The sequence below is a fragment of the Urocitellus parryii genome, chromosome 5 (genome assembly GCF_045843805.1).
Source record: "Urocitellus parryii isolate mUroPar1 chromosome 5, mUroPar1.hap1, whole genome shotgun sequence".
Taxonomy (NCBI): domain Eukaryota; kingdom Metazoa; phylum Chordata; class Mammalia; order Rodentia; family Sciuridae; genus Urocitellus; species Urocitellus parryii.
Genome location: NC_135535.1, coordinates 74,050,024 through 74,071,509, shown reverse-complemented (window position 1 = coordinate 74,071,509; position 21,486 = coordinate 74,050,024). Strand labels below are relative to the sequence as shown.

The 21,486-nt window shown below is 33.9% G+C and overlaps 1 protein-coding gene across 1 annotated transcript in view; it reads left to right on the top strand.

Annotated features, from left to right (window-relative positions):
* The window catches only part of Cntn1 (contactin 1), a 71,803-nt gene that overhangs the window by 22,643 nt on the left and 27,674 nt on the right, over positions 1-21,486 (top strand). The window contains exons 7-13 of the mRNA XM_026408514.2: positions 527-626; positions 771-952; positions 3,580-3,704; positions 4,391-4,508; positions 8,391-8,541; positions 14,629-14,756; positions 15,890-16,065. Coding sequence (XP_026264299.1) covers positions 527-626; positions 771-952; positions 3,580-3,704; positions 4,391-4,508; positions 8,391-8,541; positions 14,629-14,756; positions 15,890-16,065 — 980 coding nt within the window. The remainder of the gene's footprint in view (positions 1-526; positions 627-770; positions 953-3,579; positions 3,705-4,390; positions 4,509-8,390; positions 8,542-14,628; positions 14,757-15,889; positions 16,066-21,486) is intronic.

The window sequence follows — 21,486 nt, the reverse complement described above, 5'->3', positions numbered from 1 at the left end:
GTGGGTTAAAGCTAGTCTTCATCTAAATATATTTTACCATGAGTTGAGTTTCCAGACCTTTGCACAGCCCTTATTTCCTGTTTGCCTTCATCTTTTTGGACACTTCTTTCATCCTTTCTCCATTTTTTTTCCTGGTCTTGCCTCTTTATTTTTCATTCTCTTCTCCCCATTCTTTCCCATTTCCTATCTTCTTTTTCTATCTTTCTGATTCTTGTACACCATGGATCATAATGTTTTATACATATTTGATGCTCCTTAATAACTCCTTGAATTTTTGAAGTGAATTGAGTCAGATTGATTATATAGGGCTCAGAATGAGTCCATGTTAACTGAAAATGCTTGATGAACTTCATACTTTCATGTACTAAATAAAAATAAACAAGTCTATATAGTATGACATGATCAGTGCCTGTATGGAGAAAAGCTTTCCATATTGAAGTAGTTCTAAACCTACAAAAGTCACAATGTTAAATAAAATCACTATTGTGTTTAATAATTCACTGATATTTGTTTCTTTTAATATTAGGAACAACAAAACCATATCCTGCTGATATTGTAGTTCAGTTCAAGGACATATATGCATTGATGGGTCAAAATGTGACTTTAGAGTGTTTTGCACTTGGGAAGTAAGTATACTTTGCATTAACATGTATAGAAAAATATTAGTTTTTATACCCTTTCAAGAAAAAAATAATGTAAATATTTAACTATAACCACAAATGTCTTTTAAGCTTTATGGATTTTTAGCTCTTGTATCTTTTAATTTAAAGTCCTGTTCCTGATATCCGATGGCGGAAGGTTCTAGAACCAATGCCAAGCACTGCTGAGATCAGCACCTCTGGAGCTGTCCTCAAGATCTTCAATATTCAGCTGGAAGATGAAGGCATATATGAATGTGAGGCTGAGAATATTAGAGGAAAGGATAAACACCAAGCAAGAATTTACGTTCAAGGTGAATATTTTAATTTTCTATAAATTTAATTAATATTTTATTCAGAGACATTTTATTTACTATATATTGACTAGTAGTTTTAAAAACAGTCATATATATTACATTATACATAAATGTTAAATATTTATCTCATGTCTAGTTAAGTCACAACTGAGTTATAGAAGTTATAAATTTATACCTTTAGCATCATTGTTAATAGATTGATATAGTAGTGTTCGTGGTGATTTTCACTTTCATTAACTTAATTTCAGTTAATGTAGCTCATTTACTCTTTTCAACATTCTTTTTTATTCAATACTTTTTATTTATAGAAGAATCTATGTATTGTGACTTAGTTTGATTCAGTGGTTTGCAAACTTTTGCATGTATCAACATCACCCAGAGATGGAGGGCTTGTTAAAACACAGATTTCTGGGCCCCATCCTCAGAATTTCTGACTCAGAAAGTCTACTTTAGGCTTGAGAATTTGTATTTGTAACAAGTTCCCACAAGATGGCGATGCTGATAATCCTAGAGTCACACTTTGACAAATACTGATGTAATGAATCATTTTTCTTTGACAAAATTATTTCAGCAAAAGTTTTCCAATCTCACACATTAAAATAAACTCATATTTTTTCAGGCAACACTTGAAACTTTTCAGGATGAAATCATTTTTGTAATATTCCATTATATAGAATAAGCATCTACGGCTTCAACAAGATCCTTCATTTTCAACTTTGGCTAGTGCTCCACTTCTTCTAGTCTCCCCCAAAATATAACAAAAATCTTGACAGAATTATTTAAACTCTAAAGATGCTGTCTCCATCTCCAATTTTCACTTCTCTTCAGTGCACTCCGATTTGATTTTCAACTACAACATTCTGCTGAAACTTTACTTCTTATAATCATTGATCACATCCATGTTGTTAAAGCTGATAATCAATATTCCTTTGTCCCTTATTAGATGGGCCACACTGGCACCCTCCCTTCTCCATGATTCACTTTCTGTACTTGGCATCTGGAATACACACTTACCAACTTCCTCAAGTACCCCTCTCATTCTCCTTTGCCGTGTACTAACCTGGTGCCTTTCTAACATTGGTGTGATCATGGTTTAGTCTTTGCACCTCTTCTCTATGTTCCTCATCCCTTTTATGATATTCTCCATGCTCTATACCCTGAGATCACTAACCCTGACATTTCTTCTGAACCACAGATTTTCATACCAAATGGACTACTAACACGAACTTGCACATATCAAATGTACATGAAGTGGCATTGTAAGTGGGGAGAAATTCTGGTTAGATCTCTTAAATTTTTATATAAAGCTACATTATTTTTACCAGTTTCCTAAAGTGTTTAGATATGTTTTTATTCAATACATTAAACCACCAGAAGAACTAAACAATTAAACCATGTACAGAATGTATCAAGTTGATTCACTTACTTATATTCTTCACTGTATTATGTAACATGACATCCATGTGTTACCTGTGTGAGGACAATGCAGGAAAGATGCTGGCATTCCTACTTCAAGTGTTGCTAAGATTGTGTACAAAATAAAACCTGTATCAATTAACATGATCATATCTACTAACATTCAACTTTTAAAAAATTATCTATCTATATATGTTAGACAAATAAAATGGGTAATTAAAATGCATTAAATTATATTATATACAACATAAAAATTTATATAGATGTTGATAGTTTGGTGAGATCATTAACTACTCTGTTTTTTAAATTAACATAAATGTTAAGTGTTTCTTATGAGATGTGTATATTACTTTTGTCAAAAATAAATGAGTTTTAATTTTGCCACACACAATCAGAATTTTCTCCCCATACTTTTTAAAAGTTTACATCAGCTCATTTACATGCATCTAGGTGGATGACTTAGATAACTGACATAATAAGACTATCAGATTGCTCCTGTGCTTGCTCTCTGGAGTTTTTTATTTTTCCTTCTTCTGGGAAATTTCTAGAATTTTTGCACTTTCCAAGTATATTTCTTCAACTGTTAAATAAATCAGATCAAATAAAGAGACTGAGATACATTTCACTGAGTCATGGGTTTTGCCAGTCATAGCGACTGTGCTTAGTTTCTAATATGGAAAGCACATCTCAGTGACCGGGCCACTTTTTAGTCCTACAATAGGGTATCACACTAGTCAACAGATGAAAACTCCAAAAGGAAGATAATGTATACTTGAGGTACTTAAAAAGAAAATCAAATCTTTATTCAGAAGGTGAAAATATGATGTCAAAATGAATTAATTAAGACATGAGTAATTGATGCATAATTCTTTAAAAGCTCAATTTTCCTTTTAACAGATTTGAAAGATTTATATTGAAGGAAAAAAATCAATCTTATGTGAATTAGCTTTCCAACAAACATGCTTTACAAATAGAAAAAATAATTGCTAACTGAATTGCAGTTACCTCATGCTGGGATGATGCAGGATTTGCATAGAACGCAGACTTGTGCAAATACAGTTTTGAGAGCTCTAACACTGATTTTGGACACATGCCATATCTAATGTATTTTCCATAAGAATGTTAACAAAATGTAATATTTACACTCTTGTGATTACAATGGATATTGAGACTTGCACTTGACATTTAAAGTGTTCTTTGCTTTTTAGCATTTCCTGAGTGGGTAGAACATATCAATGACACAGAGGTGGACATTGGCAGTGATCTCTACTGGCCTTGTATAGCCACAGGGAAGCCCATCCCTACAATCCGGTGGCTGAAAAATGGATATGCGGTATGTATGTTCCAGCGTTGTGCTGTCTCTGAGTCCACATTTAAGCAACATTTCAGGGTAGTCCTGGGATAAATTTAGCAGAAGAGTCAGGAGAGTCAAAAGAGTAGGGGTAGTGGGCCCTGAAATATAAAAGCTTCATTAAAAAGAAAGAAAGAAAGAAAGAAACTGAATGTTACGTATCTTCTTTCAGTTTAAACAACTTTCTGTAATCTTATCTTTACCTTCTCTCTTTCTCTCTCTCTCCTTATTTTTCCTTTGTTCCACTTTTTTCCCTTCTTCCTACTCATCCATCTCCACTACCTGATATTGTCCCCTTTTTCTTGCCATTGTTTGCCTGAATCCCACAGAAACAGAGGTAAGAGAGACGCTCTTAAGTCCTACCTTTAGCCCTGGGGACAAGTAGCAGCAGTGGGATCCTTGTCTACTTTCCCACTGTATTCTCCCAGCTGGTCCAAGAGGGAAAAAGGTGGACTCTCGGCTCTGTAAGATGAGTAGAACAAGAGCCATTGGGCATGGTAAGTGGGTTTTTCCTCCCCAGGCCATGAAATTCCCACTCTTCACATCTTAGGTAATAGTGGGGGCAGATGAACATAACATAGCTGAATTAAAAGATAAGCTCAATCCTAAATGAAAGCATTTCTATTGAAGTTTATGGAGACGGTGTGTTTTACTTTTATTCCTTTCAGTATCATAAAGGGGAACTGAGACTATATGATGTGACTTTTGAAAATGCTGGAATGTATCAGTGCATAGCTGAAAACACATATGGAGCCATTTATGCAAATGCTGAGTTGAAAATCTTGGGTCAGTATCATCTCTAATTTCTCCTCAATGTTTATCATGAAAATGACAAATAAAGTATTCATAGATTACATTTAATCTACATTATTTTCTCTAATTGCTTAACTCAATAATTTTGGAAATGTGGTTTAGAATGGAATCATATTATCTTTGTTTTCACTGAAGACTAAGTGAAGAAGAATAACTCTTTAAAGTTGTCTTATGTTGTTTGAAAATTCCCAGTGCATATAAATTACTTCATAAATCGCATACTTTTTTAAACTAAGAAGCTGTACTCTTATCATTTTGAGAAATTATGGAGTGTAATGGGTTTTGAACATTTTTAAAATGGTAAAACAAAAGTTACCTGTGCCACTTTTGACAAGTCTTGTCTCATAAGTCTGAGCAGCTAAATATTGGCTTGCAAATTCACCTAACAGCGAAGACTGACACTCCAGCACTGCCTAGAATCTAGCCTCAGATGAGTCTTTACCACTTTGGAGCTTTACCAGTCCCTGAGTCTCATGCTACAGTTGCTATTCCACACCTTCAGGCTATCCTGGAAGTCCCTTCCCCACCCGGATTTCTACTTTTATAGTGTTATTTTAGTTTCTGTGAAAATATAAATCCTTTGGCATAAAGTCTTTCAACTTGTCATCCACACTATCTCTGCACCACCCCTATCTTCTCAGTACTCTTCATCCAGAGAAGGAGATGTCTCTTCCATTCCTCTACTGCTATTTTCATTGTTGGTTTTTTTGTTTGTTTTTTACTTTTCCTGCTATATTGTATCAGTAACTATTCCTTCTCTTATGTGTGTGCATGCATGTGTGTACATATGTTCTTTTAAGATATCTCTTCTAGTCATATTTTATTTTGGAACACTCATCTCTCTTGTCTTTGGTGACTTCCAGTTCTCAAAAGTCCAAGACCATTTCTTCTCCATCTCTTTCACTGTTCTCTTTCTATCCCCTCCTCTGTCTGGATACAAATCTTGCCCTCTCCCAGAGTTCAATTCATCTGGCTCCATTCCATTTCCTTCCTATATCTATTCACATAGTCAGTATAATTATTCCTGGATAACTATTATTATTATTATTGAAATTCTTACTCAATTTCTTCTTCTCCCATTAATTATCATATCATTTCCATCTCTATCCCAGATATTCATTCTCAGCTTCAGACTCAATATAAATACTTTCTAGAAGAGATGTTCATCCAGAGAACCCAATAGACAATTCAAAATCAGGAGTGTGAGTGTCTAAAACCGACTTCATTATTTACAGCCACATCTTCTGTCCTCCAAGATTCTCTGTTCTAAAGGATGGTAGAGTCTTCTTGATGCCTTTCCCACATCTGGTACATCCACCAAACTTCTCCAGTTCACACCAATAATCTCTCTCAGATCTTTCACATTTTCCTTATTTTCATTACAACCACTTTAACAAAGTTCTTACTGTGTCACATCCTTTTCACATCATTTGAAGGAGTTTACACAAGGCTTGTTCATACATTAAGTAATGAATCCATATAGTCAGGCTTCCTCTTCTAGAATTGGTTATTGAAAACATAAAGAAATGACTCAATGTGTCCAATTTTATTCTTGCTACATCAAAAGGAAACTCTCAAAAACGAGTGTAGAACTGCAGATTGAGTGAATCTAGAAGACAATAAGAGATGAGAAAATTTTAGGAAAGTGTTAAGGAATCTTCAAAAAAAGTTTAGGTGGCACTAATTTCAACTTTCACTGCCATTTATTATAATGCTGAAGATCATACTCCATTTCTTCCTCCCTAAAGTGTAAATTCCTTGGTAATATATTTAGTCTAGTTACGTTGTGTATCAAGCAAGCATTGCAGTTCAAATGTCTTTGGTGCAAAGGGGTATGAAATCATTTTGGTGCTTAACAAAACAAATGAGGTGAGATTGATTCTTTCCCAAATGTAAACTTTCTGTTTTCTGCTGAAGTTATTATTTATCTTGAGATATTTAAAAAAGAAGTGTGAAAACTCACTAGATCAGACTGAATGATCTCACTATATTCAAGCCTAAAGTCTTTAAATCTTTTAATGACTATCAATATAGTAATTAAGCAAACTGTTCACCCATTGAGTCTCACATAAATAGTTCCAGGACATCTTTATGTTAGTCTCAATTTATTCTTATATTTTATACCTTTAGGAACAGTGCTTCTATCTCTGTCTTGCTCTTTTTCTTCCTGAATTATCCACTTAATTAATTCATTCTTCCACCAAATATTTATTGAGTGTCTACATCAGATACCATTCTTCTAAGATAAGGTGCATGTGATACAATAAAGAACAAAAGATAGGCTATGTGTCATACTTTCTATTTCTTAGTTAAGGAAAAATATTCCCTCATTCCTTCCTACTTCCAAAATGTGTAGAAATGTAGTCTAGATTCTATTTCTAGATATCAAAATATCAGATAAAATGAGGTCATTTAAGGGACTTCAATTCACTAACAACTAACTTACAAATTTTCTTATTTTCTAGATGTATTTCAATTTAAGAAACATAATCTTATTAAAGTTTCTCTTATTTTTTTTCTGCTATATGTCACCCCCAAAAAATTAGTCTAAACAAAATACATCCAGATTAAAGGAACAATGAAATGGATTAAATCCTTGCATTAAAGGCATTGTCTCAGAAGCAGCAATATTTAGGAGCTTAGTAGAAGTACAGAATCTCAGGTCCACCTAGACTTAATGTGGACATTATAACAAGATCCTCAGATGATTTTGATACACAGATAAAGTTATTGAATCACTGGACTAGATGAAGAGTCAAATTCCAACTAAAGGGCTGGGGTTGCAGCTCAGTGGTCTCAGTGGTGTAGTGCTTGTCTAGCATGAGTGAGGGACTGGGTTTGATCCTCAGCACCACATACAAATGAATAAATAAAGGTATTGTGTCCATATACAACTAAAAAGAAAATTTTAAAAAAATTTTCAGCTAAAGATATACATAATCCAAGAAAGGCTGTAGAAAAGCTGGGTACAAATGACTGGAGTGTGGATAAATGATGTCCCCCTACAATCTGCCTAAAGATAAGGGGAGTGAGCACTGGACAAGATGTGGGGACTCAGAAGAGAGTGAAAGCATACCATCAATGGAGTGACCATTCATGAGACACTATATCCAGCTATCATCATTATTGCTGTATACTTTGAAGTGAGCATGAGCTACAGATGGCTCGTGTGCTCCCTAAAGAATGGGGTCCCTTTTCCCACAGCTCTTTGTATATAGGTCACTAAGACAGGAATTGCTCTGTTTATTTGGGCATCTTGCAGTATGTCTGCACACAGTGCTTGGCAAATATCTAATGAGGGAAGGGTGATATTGTTTCATGAAATCAGCATGCTTTGGAAATAGGAGGGCCTAGATTCAAATATGAATCCCATCAATATACTTCCTATGGCAGCTTTGTGAAATTACAGATTTCCAATAGATTTCAGTTCTCTTATGTATAACTTCTGCATAGTTCATTTAAGGCATTGTTGAGAGATGTACTATGACCATATGGGAATGTTTACAGGCTTACTTCCCTCCAGCCTTTTACTTCACCTCCTTTTTGGAAATGAATCAAAACAATTGAATTAGAGGTTACTTTGTGTTGAATTCGTGTACAACATTTGATTGTAACTAAAGTTTATAACCCATGTATTATGAATTTATAATCAAGGCTTCAGAATTGTATATTTGAATTGGGTAAAGTTTATAATATGTAGAAATTATTAAATAAAAGAAAAGTATTAGGCCTGGATCATAATTTACTGAGATTAACCTTTCTTCTAATCAAAATGGAATAGAAGTGATGTAATACAGAAGAAATATTTGGATTCGTTAACAAGAAGAGAAAAATAATTGTTTGTTTTTCTTTCAGCTTTGGCTCCGACTTTTGAAATGAATCCTATGAAGAAAAAGATCCTGGCTGCTAAGGGAGGAAGGGTTATAATTGAATGCAAGCCTAAAGCAGCACCTAAACCAAAGTTCTCCTGGAGTAAAGGAACAGAGTGGCTTGTCAACAGTAGCAGGTCAGTTTGGAAACTAGAAGTATAATTCAAGTTGATTATTTGGGAAAGTTTATTCTGTAGAATATTTGTTTTCATTTCACTAATACAATTGTTGTTTCTTCCAACTTTTCTCTTTACTATAGTAATGAGATGAACAGAATTGAATTTTCAGTATTACAAAATTTATAAGGCATTTAGGACTTCAAAGCTCAGAGGTGCAGGTTGCTGTTTGTAAATTGCCCCAGACTACTCAGCTAATAAACAGTGGGAAATTAAATAGGATCTCTCCAACTCATTGTTTTTCCAATCAAGGGCATTTATTCACATTTTATATAATTTTGTACAATTAGCCTATTAAATATGTTGATAAGAATATAAAATGGTGATTTCAAAGTATAAGCATGTCTTCCCATCTTCTTATAATGAGCAGGATATTCTTATCTTATCCCCAATAAGCAGACCAGCTACCAATGTTTTGGTGGTTTCGGTTCAAGACAAAGAAAGCCGAGGGTGACTGTAAACTTAAAAACCATCACTGAATCGTTTCTGTAGGCTTCCTAGAAGAGGTTACATTTATACTGAGTTCTAATGAGAGAGAGAAAGCTAGGATGGGAAATAGGAAGAATGAGAAGTGGGGGTGGGGTGGGTCTATGTTCCAGAAAATGAAGGCAGCATAGCAAAGGCCCTGAAGCGGGAATATAGGGTGTGTAAGGAACTGTAGGAATGGCATAATTTGTTTTTAGGGAAAAAATGCAGAAGGCTTTTAAGGGATAAGACACAGGGAGCTAGTTAACAAATGTAGAATTGTCTTTGCTAAAAGGGATTGGGTTTCATGTAAGAATAATGGAAATCTGTCTAAAGTCTTAAAAAAGGGAGGGATGAGATACTATTTTGCCCTTTGAAAGAATATTCTGGCAAAAGTATAGAAAATAAATCTCCATAACAATCCAACAAAGTAATACGATGGATGTGCTAAGGCCTGAAAAAGTTAACTGATCTCATCACAACTCATCATTAATATCCAAACTGGAACTTGAACTGGTGTCATGTTGACATGGAAAGAGGATTTGCTGCTGCAGTTGTTTTGTTAGGATGATCCCAAATATGACTGTGTAGAGGGGCAGGGGGCAGGGCAGGAACATCTGGGCCTTATCCGAACACACTAACTTTTGTTTTTCACTTTATTTTTATTTATAAAAGCAGCCAGCCAGCCCACAAGCCATAGTTTACAGACTTGATTTTTGCCACATTCCTTGGTGCATTATAGTTGTACATAATAACGGGATTTGTTGTTACATATGAGTTCATGTCCTCAACATAACAAGATAATTTGGTCAATACCCCTCCCCAGCACTTTTCCCCTCCTCCCACACCCTGGTCCCTTTCTTCTAGTCTACTGATCTCCTTTTGCTTTTAATGAGATCCTACCTCACCTTTCTTTTCCCTTTTCCTTGCTGTCTTCCATATCTGAGTAAAAACAAAGGAACTTTGAACTTTTCTGAATTGGGATTATTTCGCTTAGCATAGTGGTCACTAGTTCCATCCATTTTCCTATAAATGACATAATTTTATTTTTCTTTGTGACTGAATAAAACTCCATTGTGTATATAGACCACATTTTCTTTATCCCTTCATCTGTTGACAAACACCTAGGCTGCTTCCATACTTTGGTTAATGTGAATTGGGAATGCATTAATGTTAATCTGTTTGACCTGAGTCTTTAGGACTTTAACAAAATGACATTAGAAGAATTAATGCTAAAGGAAGAGTCATGGTGCTCAATTTGCCCTCTTGTTGGGTGCTCACTCCTGTAGCACCTATAGTGTACATTCCCCATTGGCCCACCATCAACTCTCCTTCCTTACAGACAGATTCTTGTGCCAGTTCTATGAAGACCAGTGTCATGAGTTTCTCCAACCAAGGATTTCCCAGAACCATGTTTCATAAACTTGTTTTTCCTAAATAAAATACAAGAGAAGTAGAGAATGATCTAGCTCCTAAAATTTTATAATTTTGGCTGTGCTATAATAATTTCAAAGACTTAGAAATCAAATTTCATTACTCCCTTAATGGGCCTAGAGTTCACTTTTTGCTCACTACTTTAATCCATTAATATTTCAGCAATAGTACCATTTTAAAAAATATGTGGTATTCACGAACACATATGTTGAATGTAATAAGATTATATGTATAAATAAAACTAAAAACATTTGTATTTATAAAAAATAAGCATAAACATATTGAAAAAGAACATCTAGCGATTAAATAGAATATAATTATATGTTATTCTGATAAATATAATTATAAAAGTTAAATTCATATAATGAAGTAATTTCTGTGCCCAGTTAGTGGCCTATAGGATGGTTAATACAATATCTGTATTCTGTAAGGGACAGTCATAAATTTTGACAAATTTTATTTAAGTTCTTACTTGTATGATTTTCTTTTGGGTTATAATGACATACAGAATTTCTTTTTAATTTACAACTAACTTAGTTATCCATTTGTATTCGATAGACTACTAAAATGACCTTTATCTTTGTCACTTAAGTGGGAGGAACCCCACAATTATTTTCTGTTGCAGAATTGGTATGCTTTACCAATAAACAACCTCCAAATAGAGGTCATCCTGGAGTAATTTTGACAAAAATAAGTGACTAGTTTGTTAAAAGACTGGATTGTTCCTTGGTTATGTTGACTGCTTCAGAGCATATTACCTAGAAATAAGGAGAAGAACCTGAGAATTTAATCCCAATTGATTTAAGAATGAGCAATATTTGCCAAAAAATCAAATTTTCTAAATATTCTTACAAGTAATTTCAATGCTAAGGGAGAAATTGGAAGTGTATCACATGGTGATTTCATTGTTATGTGAACATTGTTGTGTGCTTACACAAGCTGAGATGGTGTAGCCTATTGCCCCTACAGCCATGACGAATAAAACAATGCAAGATGAAATAAAGCACCAGAGAAAAATGGTACAATGAAGGGCTGAATGAGTCTGCCAGTATAATATACCATATCATTTTATAGTAAACTATGCTTTTTAATAAATAGGAGTAGACTCTAAAATAATAATAAAATATAATACAGTAAATATACCAATCAGTAGCACAATCACTTATTGTGGTTACTATTAATTACTTTGCATAACTGTATGCGCTACTCTTCTATAGAACTCAGAGTGTAGTAGCTTTATTTACACCAGCATCACCATAGACCTGTGAGCATTACCACATTGCCCTTGAAATTGCAATGGTTATGGCATCATGAGGTGATAGGAATTTTTCAAGCTTACTGGACCACTGTTTCATATGCCATCATTGATTGAAACATAATCATGTAGTACTTGACTTTATACCCCTTAAAGAGCATAAAAAAACAATTGTGAGCTAATATATGTAAGTAAACTAAAAATATTAGTATGAATCTTAGAAGGACTTGTAGTTTTTCCACTGTAACTTGACCAAAATATTTGTTGCTTTGCTTGAAAAAAAAAATGGGACGAGTTAGAAGTTTGGCAAGGATTTATTATGGAGCTTAGAGGGAAAATGTATGGTGTGCTAATCTTGGTATTGTGGTAGTACACATTGTCCAAGAAGTAGGAGCTGGGGCAAGACTAGCTGTGTAAAGGATTTACTAATTGCAATACCTGGGAGGGGAAAGGATGTTGGGTGGAAGACGGGGAGCCATCTGACTGGGGTGCAGTTCTGATACCAGGAGAGAGGGAAGGAAGAGGAAAGGCTAGGCTGAAGAGATATTTACAGCACAACTCTCAGGAGTGCTCCAGCCAAATTCCCCTCAGAGGAGTTTAATGGAACAGGTCTCCTGTGCTGGTCCTCCCATGCTCAGTCACTGGCTGACAGCAGCCTGTGGGATGGGTGGCCTTAGCTAACCAGTGATGGAATTCTGAGGGCAGTGTCTGGGCAACAGATTATAGTTACCTTCTCTCACTGTTGTAGAAAGGCACATTGTCAAAGCTTCCATGGTATCAAATAACTACTTTTATTCATTTTTTTAAAAGAGGGGGGTAGGATTTTTTAATATTTCTTTTTATTTTTTAATATTTATTTAGTTTTCGGCAGACACAACATCTTTATTTGTATGTGGTGCTGAGGATTGAACCCAGCGCTGCACACATACCAGGCGAGCACGCTACCGCTTGAGCCACATCCCCAGCCCCCACTACTTTTATTCTTGTATTATTTTTATATTGCATTTCTTCTTCAAGAGCAAAGAATATTCTGAGATGAGCTTTGACTGGATAGTTGAAGTAGGGAAAGGAAATCCTGGAATGCATTATCAGTCACCACTGAGCCCAGCCCTAGCCCTAGCCCTTATATAGATACTTTTATTAGTGAAGTAAATAAGTACTATTTTTCTTTCATCAGATTTTGCACTTAAAATAGGAAATAGTTTTGAATGTTTTATGCATAATGACTTAAATTTTGAAAACTATGCATTTAAATAAAATAAAAATCTAATGATAGACAATCTGATATGAAAGGCTATAAAACAAAACTTAGCAATTTTTTTTATCTTTAGCCCCTAGGATAGAGGAAGTGCACCTGAGAAATAGGTGTAATATGAAAGATTGAGGTTCTGTTCCAAGAAGAATTTCCTAAGCTAATGATCTGTTATTGAAGGGAGATTTTAAAGTATCTTTTAAAAAAGTTTCTAAAAATAAACTATGTTTATGTTTCTCTGTAGCAGTGGGAATAACATTCTGTTCTAACTTTGAAGTATGAATTGAAGTACTGAGGTCTCCTTTCTGGAAGACCTGGACTCATTTATTCGAGGCCTGTAACTTGCTTGAGCCTGTCCAATCATGGTTTAAATCTCAGTTATAGAGGGGTGTGGGAAACCACTTGTTTCATCAAACCTCATGTAGTTCATACATTTTATTACAAAAGGCTGGGCAGGAGGTATATTTCAGGATGGAGTTCTTGCCCAGTATGCACCAAGCCCCTGGGTTCCATCCCCAGCACCACAATAAATAAACAAATGTATAAATAAATATATAAATAGAGACTTTTTTGAATGTCATTAAATACCTGTTTAGTGATAGTATCTCACTACTTAGTGCCTGTAACATAGAGGTTTTTTTTCTGCTCTTTTTAATGAATGAATACATAGTTGAAAGCACTGTGGAAAAAAAGTTCACATGTTGTATGCTGATCCTTTGATCCAGTCTTGAATCACCCATTTATCTGGTTCTTCAATGGTTATGTGATTAATTTCATCAAAGAGAATATTCATTACCAAATGAATTTATATATATATATATATATATATATATATATATATATATATATATATTTTATGTGGTGCTGAGAATTGAACCCAGTGTCTCACCACTCAGTGCTCTACCACTGAGCTACAGCCCCTAGCCCTACCAAAGGAATTTTATGATATGTGTTTTATGTGCTGGAGACATGGCCAATAAATAAAAAAGATACAAATTTGTGACATTAGGATGTTACAATCTAATAAAAGGGTTTTTAGCTAAAGATTTTAAAATAAAATATCTAATAGGAAAAAATATCTGGGAACAGGAATAGGCTGCAGAATGCCAAGACAGCAAAAATATTTGTGAGTGTGTGCATGCGCGTGTGTGTTGCACATACATACTCTCATCACAATTACCACAGTCATCCAAAACTTTATTGAAGGTGCCACTAAGCAAAAACCTTGAGGATTCCAGGAGTGATTCCTGAGATTATCTGGAGCATGAGGAGGCAAAGGACTTTGGTTTTAGCTTTACCTAAGATAGAAAGTCTGTGGACAATTTTCAGCTGCAGAGTGACATCACTGAATGGTAGAGTGACATAAAATGACTTAGGTCACTTGTTTCCTCCTCTCCGATATGTGGGAAAGAGACAATAGAAAGGCAAGAGTACCAACAGGAGGTCAGTTAGAGGGCCCAGGGATATTTCAAGAATAGCATGAGTGAAGAAGGCTAGGATGTTTCCATTTGAAAATACCCTATTGTCAACACTTTTTCAGAATGTAATAGTAAAAAAAAAAAAATTAGTGTTGGTAATGTAAGGAGTACATTAATATATTATTAAATTAATTGTGTAAATCATATCTCTTTTATTTTAATAGAATACTCATTTGGGAAGATGGTAGCTTGGAAATCAATAACATTACAAGAAATGATGGTGGTGTCTATACATGCTTTGCAGAAAATAATAGAGGGAAAGCTAATAGCACCGGGACTCTTGTCATCACAGGTAAGAAATAATTTAATATTTGATTGATATTTTTTAAAGCTGTTGATGCTTAATTTCTACTGTATTAAAAGATACATAATTCAGTGTTAAGGTTCTAAAATAGTCCATATATTAAGTTTCAATTTCAAAAGCCTTCTTTGGCGATCCTCTTTGATAAAATTGTTCCTGGAATTTGGATGTGAAAACATTTTATTATTTGACCCAGCTATTCCCCTTCTCGGTCTATTCCCTAAAGACCTAACAAGAGCATGCTACAGGGACACTGCTACATCGATGTTCATAGCAGCACAATTCACGATAGCAAGATTGTGGAATCAGCCTAGATGCCCTTCAATAGATGAATGGATAAAAAAAATGTGGCATTTATACACAATGGAGTATTACTCTGCATTAAAAAATGACAAAATCATAGAATTTGGAGGGAAATGGATGGCATTAGAGCAGATTATGCTAAGTGAAGCTAGCCAATCTTTAAAAAACAAATACCAAATGACTCCTTTGATATAAGGGGTGTAAACAAGGACAGGGTAGGGACTAAGAGCTTGAGAAGAAGATTTACATTAACAGGGGTGAGAGGTGGGAGGGAAAGGAAGTGAGAAGGGAAATCGCATGGAAATGGAAGGCGATCCTCAGGGTTATACAAAATGACATATAAGAGGAAAGGAGGGGTAAGACAAGATAATACAAATGGAAGAAATGATTTACAGTAGAAGGGGTAGAGAGAGAAAAGAGGAGGGGAGGGGGGGAGGGGAGGGGGGATAGTAGAGAATAAGACAGACAGCAGAATACATCAGACACTAGAAAGGCAATATGTCAATCAATGGAAGGGTAACTGATGTGATACAGCAATCTTTATACGGGGTAAAATTGGGAGTTCATAACCCACTTGAATCAAACTGTGAAATATGATGTATTAAGAACTATGTAATGTTTTGAACGATCAACAATAAAAAAAAAGGAAAAATAAATAAATAAATAAAAAATAAAACAGAGAAGTAATCTAAAAAAAAAACATTTTATTACTTTACATAGAGAAATCAAAATATATTGATTATTATCCATTTGGTATACTAGATAAAATGGTATCTTATATTTTCTTAAATTGTGTTTTACTCTTTTTTTTAAACTTGTAGATCCCACACGAATCATATTGGCCCCAATTAATGCTGATATCACTGTCGGAGAAAATGCCACCATGCAGTGTGCTGCATCCTTTGACCCTGCCTTGGACCTCACGTTTGTCTGGTCCTTCAATGGCTATGTGATTGACTTTAACAAAGAGAATATCCATTACCAGAGGAATTTTATGGTATGTGTTTTAACTTTCATCTTATTAATATCCAATGATTCTTGTATTTCTGCATTAAACTTCTATGACTATAATAATATTTTATATGATTTTTCTTGAGAACTCAAAACAGGCAAAAAAAAGTTTCTCATAGTTTTTGGGTTAATTGTAGTACTTTGAATCTTCTAAAAGGGCTATCCCTAAGGATTTTGTTAGAGATATTAATTATTAAATATTGATTGGTATTGAGGTACATTTTCCTTCTTAATTTTAATGAAATGCTTATAGTGATATATATTATACCTCAGTATATATATATTTATCCTGGGTTCTACTGCTTTCACTTCTACTCTAAATGAGATAACAGCATAGAACCTACACACATACATACATATTACAAGGTTTGAAGAAATAGTCCATGTGATTTGAAAAGGAGGATTAAGTGGCTACATTTTAAAACTTGGAGAGTGAACATGCCATGAGTCCTATAATTAAGCATAGTAATATAGAGAGTCAATGTATAGAAATGAATAAAATAGAGGGAAAATCCCAGGAAGTAATGCAAGAGCAACAACTTGCAAAGGAACATCATTGGTCTGTTGATAGGCTTCCTGGGTTGCTGTGTATCTAAAAGGGAACTTGGTCACTCGCTCCTGCCAGCCTCTTCTCTGAAAAGGAGGCCCTTTAGAAACCTGAAGATCTATTTGGAATATATGCTTAATTAATAAAACTGTAATGTTAGAATCAGCTATTAATACAGATACAAAACTCATAGGGTGTTTAAAATTTTTTTTAATTATATTAAATCTGGATAGATGTGTACACATTATACCATTATACTTACAAATCATCCTGCTTTTTTCTTTTCACTCTTCTAGAATTCGCACTTTAAAAAGACAAAGAGTCTTTTAGTTAAGTTTAGTGAGACTTACTTTAATTAGAAAGGAACATTTGTTTTTACATCATTGGGTAGATGCCTATGAACAATTATCGATGCTGTATCAAAGCATATGCATCTGTGTGTTCAGTGTAAATCCAGTTCTTTAATTTACCTGATCTAGCTATAATTGTAAATCAACAGTAAACATACCAATTTGGTTTCGGAATGAAAACTACACTTTAAAAAAAATAGCACAATTGTCATAGAACTATGATTTTTATTTTGATATCATACCATGTGATATTTTTGTCCTAATATATCTGAAAATGTTTAGATGTACTTATTATAAACATACTCAACATTTGTGAAATTGTTATCAAGGTCTCTAGCAATTTAATAATTCTTCAAATTGTGGTTTTTGCAGGCACAGTGGCACATGCCTGTTTTAGTGACTGAGGAATGTGGGGCAGGAGGATCACAAGTTCAAGGTCAATATCAGCATCTTAGCAAGACCCTGTCTCAAAATTTAAAAAATAAAAAGGGCTGGGGATGTGGCTCACTCATAAAGCAACCCCATGTTCAAATCCCCAGCACTAAACAAACAAACAAAAAAATTGTGAGTTTTATCTTCCAAGAGAGTAAATGCCACTCATTATTTTACTTACCTTAAGGAATAAAGAAAGCTAGAGATCTTTCTTTTTAAAAAGTAGACTTTTGAATTTGCTCTCTTCTTTTGTGTTATAAATTTTAAAGTAATCATTTAGTAGCTTCAGTGAAGGCTATTTAAATAGACTTGGAGATTTCAGTTGCCCTAATTAAGCTGAAATTTCTTATTTAGAACCTGTCTATGTTCTTTTAAAATAATAGTTACATTGCTACTTTTTGATATAAATAGCCATGGGGTGCTGGAGAGGAGAGGAGAGGATAGGACAGGTGAGGAGAGGAGAGAAAGAAGAAAAAAAGGAGGAAGGAAAGAATGAAGGAGGGGTGGGAAAAAAGAGTTGAGTGCACTAAAAAGAGAAAAAAAAAAGAAACTAATAGAATACAAATTTAAAATGAATAATAAATGGGAAAACAGACCCTAAGAATGTGGAGGTTTGTTAGTCGTCCTTTACTGCAGTTGCTTCTTCTGCTGACCATGGCCACAGAGTTCACATACGTGCTTCTCCGTGAGTCCAAGGCATAGTTCCATGGAGGACCCATCTCAGAATTCATCCACTCAGCTTTTAGATCTTCATCAGATAATGATGCACCCAGAACAGAACATACAGAGCAGGGGCTAAGTAGGCAATGTGATTGAATAAGAATGTCAAAGGAACAGTTTTATCACTTTATAGATGGACAGGTGGATTCAATTTCCTAAATTAAGAAAAAAATCTCAGATAAGAACATTTATTTTCAAATACATTGTTAAACTTAATTCTGTCTTTTGAACCTACAAAAGATCATTTTTCTTTGGTCCTTCCCTTCTTTTTTAAGGCAAACATCAAAGTCAGACTTCACAGCTCAATGAAATTTAAGTAAAAGCATCAGAAATGTTTGACTCACCTTTTGAAAGAGGGTCTTAATGCCTAGTGATTGTTTCTGAGCTTCTTAATACTCGGGAGCTGCTCTTCCTGCCTAAAGCTTAGAGGGCAAAACTTAACAGGAAAACAGGAGTTAGGGACAGCAAGAATAAAGAAAGAAACGTGGTTGATGCCACTTGTCTATCGTTTAAAATTGCATAGACAAAATGCCATAAGTTTCTTAAATAATAATTTGTTTTTCAGTTAATTCTGGCAAGATTTTATTACTTAAATAGCATTTTTTGTTTAAAAACATATGCTGAGCCCCTACCACTAGCAGGCATAGTAAAGGCCCTAGCATGAATAGAACACTGGATTAAACAAAGATACAAATTCAAAATAAATTAAAGATACTCTGAGTTTAAAATTTGAATGGAAATGTTCGGAAACTTTCAACATTATCAAAACTGATGTCATTTATCTTTGTTTTAATAATTCTAATTATTAACAATTAATATTGGAAGTTATAACTAACAAAGAAAATGAAGAGATCCAATTTTTAATTTTTTTCATGAGCTTGTTTTCAGTTTCCAATTTGAAAAATAAGCTATTCAAAGGCTAAATATCCTGATTTTAGCTTGCTATTCTTAATTTTGACCACTAAATGGCAGTCTTGTATAAGGATTCAAATTTCATAGCCTGGACTAATTTGTAACTTGAAATATTAGTTTATGAAATTAAATTAGTGCATTTTCCTATATTTGTGAATATGTTGAGGGATCATGGGTGATTTTTTAAATTATTATATTTTTATTAAAATTAATGTTCATTTGTTCCAAATTATTACAATAATTTTGTCAACTGTGAAAGAAAAAGGCAGAAATTGTTTAGTACTACATAAAAATTAACATGTAAACTTTTACCTACATATGCATTAACTTAAACACAAATAAATTAGTACTGTTTTTATTCCGAAAAAAATAGAAAAGAAAAGCAGATTGATCAGATCATTTGATATTGACTAATTGGAGAAAGTAGATTTGATTCAATTAAATGATTTGTACATAACATTTCCCTGCATCAGATCAATTTTACTGTCCATATATTTCATACTCAATGCTTCTGGATTGGTTGACTATACAGATGCTATGTTTGTAAAGTTTCCACCGTGGAGGAGAGGGTTGAAAGTCTATTTGGAGACAGTTTAAACAGAATGGAAGGAGCAGCATCTCTAAGTAGATAAAGAAAAGAGAGCTGGGCAGAAGGAAGAATGGACTGTAATCCAGTTGTTTTAGTCAGCTTTATCACTGCTATGATGGAAGGACCTGACCAGAATGATTTTAAAGAAGGGAAATTTTATTTGGGGGCTTGTGGTTTCAGAGGTCTCAATCCATAGAGAGCAAGCTCCACTCCTTAGGGCTCAAGGTGAGGCATTAAATCATGGTGGAAGAGTGTGGCAGAGGGAAGTGGCCCACATGGTGATCAAGGAAGCAGAGAGAGAGATATTTCCACTTGCCAGATACAAATATATACCCCAAATCCAAGACCTTAATGAACCACTTCCTCTATCATGGGTGATTTTAAAAATTTCTTCATTAAAGTTTATCCAATTAGAGTTATTTGACTGTCAGGAAAAAGTAACTACATTTTTAAATCTTTGGGTATTTTTTTAAACCCCATAATTAGAAAGAAAAATATTATTAACATTGCATTTAATAAACCTACTTTATATAGACCTCTTCTGCATGAGATTACTTTTTATAATAAAAATTTTAATTTTAAGTCTATGATTTATTTTAAAAAATTAAGAAGTTAAATGTCAAAGGTTTACCTATCATGTCATTTATCTGTCATTTATTTAAGAAAAATTCACTGAATATAATATTACTACATGATCATGATCGGTAAATGTTTCATTTTAATTTGAACTTGTATATACAGGGATCCTAAAAATATAGGCATTAATTTAATAAGTTAGAAGCTCCCATATTTATTGTCATCAAACATAATTAAGTTTTTAAAGTGGTTTGCATTATATTATTCTGTTAGAATTATGTGACAAGTATAAACTTTTCTAGTCCAATTATGACTCTTATCCAATTCAATACATACTTGCCTTGGAGTAAATACAAAGGGTAACCATTTTAGTTATTAATTTAATTTATAACTCCTCCTTTTCTAGAATGGACTTGAAACCATCTATTATAAAATATACATTTGCAATGTATCATTTTATTTCTTTCTCATGGTAGTACCTGAGTGATAGAATTTATTTTTTTCAAAGCCTGCCTAATTTTTGACATCTACTATGAGTCCTTTTCTTTCAACAGTTCAGTGATATTCTCCTTGTCAGTCCCAATCTTAGTTAAACATGAGTTTCTTAAATTTTGCAATTCAAGTGATTGCCCCTGTATTTTTCTCAGACTCTCTTATTACAGATGTTAAAATCATAATCTAGGAGGTTACAGCAATCCTATTATGAATTCATAAATATCATATGAATTGTTCAGTGGTTCTACCACAACCTGACCTGTGCTCTAGGATCCATCCCTTCACTTTTTATTGTGTGACCTTGAGCTAGTGATACAACCTCCCAAAACCTCAGATTTCGTCTCTTAAAATGCTGGTAATCATTTCCTTACTTTATTCAGATTACTCCATTGGATTTCAAAACCAGTTACCTCATAGTATTTTTGTGAAGATAAATTAGAGAGTTCCTATAAAGTGCTTGACAAAGAATCTACTATAATGATTATTATTAATACTTTTATAACAAAGCAATAATTTCCTATTGAAAATCCCAGAAACTTTTGCCAGATAGTTGGGTTTTTTTCTTTTTCTTTTTTGTAACTGATCTGGTTTTCACAGTTTACTTCTGGCTTCTGGTGCTGTTCACTTTGCAGGATACCTAATTTGAGACAAAAACATCCTAGGTGTTTCATTGTTGAGGGTAAAGAAGAGGTCATAATAGTCAACATTATTCAATGCTTATTTGGCCAGCATTGGATTAAATGTATTTCTTATAGTTCTCAGTTGATCTCAGCAATCTTAAATGGA